The 4982-nt window shown below is 37.3% G+C and overlaps 1 protein-coding gene across 1 annotated transcript; it reads left to right on the forward strand.

Moving 5' to 3' along the window:
* Nucleotides 1-3553: 3553 nt before the first annotated feature.
* Nucleotides 3554-4255, forward strand: LOC145039506 (uncharacterized). Its single transcript, XM_078987551.1, has 2 exons — nucleotides 3554-3725; nucleotides 3909-4255. The coding sequence occupies exons 1-2, from the start codon at nucleotides 3554-3556 to the stop codon at nucleotides 4253-4255; spliced, it is 519 nt and encodes a 172-aa protein (XP_078843677.1).
* Nucleotides 4256-4982: the final 727 nt, after the last annotated feature.

Raw genomic sequence — 4982 nt, forward strand, 5'->3', positions numbered from 1 at the left:
ATTGACCTTAGAGAGCTTAGTTGGAACTAAGTATGGAATAAGCTTTATCTTTTCTGTGAAACTAGCATCGTATTCAGTAACGCTCATTTTTCCTTTCTTCAAATTCTGAAACTCATTATTGATTTCTAGAAGATCCTGCTCAGAGCAGTATTGCAATTTTAGTTGTACCACAAATTCTTCCCAAGACATATTTCTAGCTTCTCCCTTGGGCATCGAATCAACTAGTGCGTTCTTCTGTTTGTTGTTTCACTCACAACTTTCAAACATTGTCTCCATTTCGGAGATCCAATTTATAACTTCCACCGGTGTTGGACTTCTGGATAGACATGGTGGTTTGGATGCCATGAAATCTTTGTATTTTAATCCACGTCCATCACCTCCTCCATCCTGGTTGTTTCTTCTAACTATCGGTGGGTTGGCTTGACCAACAGTCCTACTGTAGTTCCCTCCTTCTGATTGCCCTTCATTCAATTTGGGTTGTTCAACGGGTATCCTAATTTCTTCCCTGTTATGTTGCAGTAATCTCCTTGTATCCTCCATTTGGCGATCCAACATCATATGCATCATCATTTTTACTCCATCCATCGTCATTGGCACAAGTACAACTCCTGCAACAAGTACTTGCTCAAGTACTGGGGGTTGATTCCTATTCCTATTTACATTCCCAACTCCACTGCGGCTTCATGCCATCTTGATCCATACACCGAATAGGGTGAATTTAGATCTTTATTCACTATAGACTCCAAAACATTTACATGCTAGTTCTAATATTGTAGTCCAACACTTAGAATCCTACACACATAAGAGCATTTTAGGCAACTTTCCTAAAATATATCAGTACTCGTGTCTAAAATATGGTAGACACTCATCTCATAATCATCACTTAGCAATCTAAGTTTAAGCCTAGAAATTCTACAAATTCCTAGTTCGCTTAAACTAATGCTGTGATACCAACAGTGACATCCCCAATTTCATGGCCATAAAATACCGATTTAGTTTATGCTTTTATAATAGAATCAGAGTAATCCTTTGATTAAAAGTGTTACGGAATTTGTTCCCAAAATAAAATATGATAAAGATTTATCAAATCATTTTCGTAGAAATGTATTTCATTAAAAAGACTCGGGATGTCATGTTTGATACAAGTCAAAAGCATAAACAGTACATTATAAGTCTTACAACAGTTATTTATAACTACTGGTCTATAATCCAAAAATCCCTCATCATCATCTAAATTATGCTATGGGTCCACTACATGTAAAAAAGAGTGGGTCAGGCTTGGGAGCCTGGTGAGCATATAGGTTTTTCAACCCACAAATAATAATAAATTTATTAATTACATTGATCAAAAATAAATTTATTAATTTTATCAAACCAATAATAACCCTGATTACCCATTCCCGTTATCCTCACTTTACGTCCCTAAACACCTATTCAAGGTACCTAGTCCAAGGATTTTATCATCGGGATGAAATTTACTGCTAAGGGGATTCCCCAGCCATATATGATCGTAAGGAAACCATGAGGGGGATGGAGTACACTGGTGAACATCAAGCCCACAAACACCTACAGGTTGCGAACCTGCTACCGTTCCACTAGACTGTCTAGAAGAGTCCGTGGTCGTCATCCATACTCCGCTAGATGACTGGAACAACAACAACAACATCGAGACCTCTCATCAATTTATCACACACCAACTATTTCATCTACCCATGTTCTACCCAACATATTTGTAGCTAATATATATATATATATATATATATATATATATATATATATATATATATATGTGTGTGTGTGTGTGTGTGTGTGTGTGTGTATGTGTGTATATATACAGTTTAAATCATTTTAAAACTTATATAAACATTCATTCAACAACCATCTCAGATAAGCAATCAATATATATACACATAGCATGTATTTATATAAAGTACTTCATATCTATGTGTAAGATGAAAGTGACTATACACTCACTTGATTTAATGATAATCGGGCCGCACTTCGTTTCCTAAAATGATTGTTTATGATAAAACCGGGGGCTTTAATGAAAAACCGGCCTCTGAGAGGTTGGAGCTTCAAAACAAAAAACATAAATTTTTCTAGGTCTTCGGGCACTTCGGCATTTGTTTCGGGTGTTGGAAATGATTACGGGGCTTCGGGGGAAGTCAAAATAGTCAAAATATAAGTTTAGGGGTGAAAAGTGGCAAATTTCTAATTCTAGCCGGAAGATCTCGCAACCCCCCTATTTATAGGGTGCGAGACCGAGGATTAGTGGCTAAGAAGGATCCACGTATGAGCTGCGTGGCTTGGATCAAAGGGGAGACGTGGCTCGCGCGAGCATCGGACACACGAAGGGCAGGTGGCGTGCATGCGGGGGTGTCGGGTGTGAGGCTCGGAAGTGTGACATGGGGCAAGGCGCGTCGGTCTCCTATTGGACCTCAACTTCAGATGAATCAGTGGCTTATACAAGGCGATGACTAACCGAGATCGGATACGTGGCACGCCAGGAACGAGGGTGATGTGGCCATTTCCGAGCCACACACGCGAAATTCCTCTGAAAATGTGTCCCGACTTCTAAAATCCATAACTTTCGCATACGGACTCCAATTTTGACGTTCTTGATATGCACGCATAGGCAGGAATATACTCTACAATTTTGTTTAGACTTCGTCGTATAATTTTGAATATATTTCTAATATTATTATTTTTAACAAACCGGGACAGGAAAATCCGTTAAAAATTCATAACTTCTTCATCCGACATCCGTTTTCGTCTGTCTTTTTACCGGTGTACCACTATTGACGAGACCTTCGATTCTCATTTAGTTTGTGTCGGCTAAATATAGCTAGATCTTAAATTCGAGTTTTTAGTTGTCTACTACTAAGCTAAAACTTAGAAAAATCATAACTTCATCATACGAAGTCAGATTTGGGTGTTCTTTTTCTGTACGCTCTCGGTTTAACGAACACTATGACTTTTGTTTAGATTGATAAGGCTAAAAAGCACTTTATCATAAATTCACTTTTTACGCTTCCCGGTGCCGTGTAGGTTCCTTTGCGAAACTTCGACATGTCATAACTTCTTCGTTATAACTTGGATTTCTGCGTTCTTTATATCTCCGGAATCATTGTTTTGGCTAGTACAACTTTCTTAAAAGATATTGGTTTTATCTAATATTTATTTTCAATGCTTATTTTTATTATTAGTTAATTAAATCGTAATAATTAAGCAAATAAGCACATAATTCCTCTTTATTACATCAAAATGAGTTACAAAGGTTGACCAAGACTATTACATCGTTATCAATGCTTTAGCCCAGAAACTCGGTCGTTACAGTAACGAACGATAACATATTTTAATTTTTTAATTTCCTCATTTTACCGTTGAAAAACGGCAACATTCTTTATAAAAAATCTTTACCTATAAAATCGCAACTTTTCTCTCTATTTCATATAAATTTAATCACCAATTTTCTCTATTTCATATACTTTCAATACATTTAAAAAAATACCCGTTCGATAATAGTGATGACGGTGATATGTTTGTCGCTATGATGTACGAATATTGCATGAACGTGCTACTACAACCAAATTCATCTCCTCTATTAACCAAGCGTGCGGCGTTAAATAGAGATCGTGAAGAAGGGAATAGACGTTTAGTTAATGATTATTTTGTGGATGATTGTGTCTACCAGCCACACGATTTCAAAAGAATATTTCATTTGCGTAAAAATGTTTTTATTCTGATAGCCAACACATTAATAAGAAGGTATTGTTTCTTTCAAATATAGCTTTTACATTATTTAAATACATTGCTTCTTTCAAATATAGCTTTACATATTAAATACATGTTTAGGTATGAATTTTTCCAAATGAGATATGATACTAGAGGTATGTGATGATTCACAGGGTTGCAGAAATGTGTTGCTGCAATTAAGCTTATGGCAATAAGAGAGTCGCCTGATTCGATTGATGATTATATGAGAATGTTTGAGAGAACTGGAAGAGAAAGTTTGTATAGATTGGCAATGGGTGCTGTAGAAACCTTCAGTGGCGTTTATTTGCGTAAACATTTGTTGAATGATCTACAACAACTATATGTGGCGCATGAAGAAAGACATGGTTTTTGGGGTATGTTAGGAAGCATTTATTGCACACACTGGAATTGGAGAAATTGTACCATGCCATGGAAAGGCCAGTATGCAAATGGACAACATGGAACGCATTGGTTAGTATTAGAGGCTATTGCGTCCTAAGATTTATGGATATGCAATGGTTTTTTCGGGGTTGCGGGTTCGAACAACGATGTGAACGTTCTTGATCAGTCACCAATATGCGACGATATTTCGTCAGGAAATACACCGGACGTGTAACACCCCGTTTATTTATTTAATAAATAAATAAATTAATGAACGAATAGTAGCCTTAAAATAAATGATTATATGTAAAAGGATGGTGTCTAGTAGCTAATTGTCACAATTTTAGAAGTTGGGGGTTACTAGTGTAAGTTCTGGACCCCGTTTATAAGGATTTATGAAATCAGGGGCTAAAGTGTTAGTTATGGACCTCATTTGAAAACAATTGTAGGAGGGGACACTTAGTAAAATGTGGGACTTAAATTGTAAAGGATTTACATGGATGAGGTTACAAGGGTAAAATATGGGTAGACTTTGAAAGAAATGTGAATGGAGGGACTCTTTGTGACATTATGGAAAAAAGGCTTAAGGGGGTTAGGTATTTAGTGAACAAACCCTAACCCTAATTGACCATATTACAACCACATCCCTCCATCCTTATGACCCCTCGCCAACGCCGCAGCTACATCGTCTCCGATCAGGATCCGACGACAATTCCTCTAGACCCCGTTCATCTTCTCCTTATCCTTTCTTCAGTCGCTACCATGTGAGGCTTCACCCACCACCAGCCACTTACCAAACTTGAGCGAAACCCTGTTGCATCTTCCTCAGCTACTAGTGTGGGTTT

The sequence above is a fragment of the Lactuca saligna genome, chromosome 4 (assembly GCF_052625555.1).
Source record: "Lactuca saligna cultivar CGN05327 chromosome 4, ASM5262555v1, whole genome shotgun sequence".
NCBI classification, from domain to species: domain Eukaryota; kingdom Viridiplantae; phylum Streptophyta; class Magnoliopsida; order Asterales; family Asteraceae; genus Lactuca; species Lactuca saligna.

What these genes read in the sequence shown, in the direction of transcription:
- LOC145039506 (XM_078987551.1), top strand. Translation starts at nt 3,554, where the DNA reads ATGTACGAATATTGCATGAACGTGCTACTACAACCAAATTCATCTCCT. An exon ending in CAAAAGAATATTTCATTTGC is followed by an intron (nt 3,726 to 3,908) that starts GTAAAAATGTTT and finishes GATGATTCACAG; the next exon opens with GGTTGCAGAAATGTGTTGCT.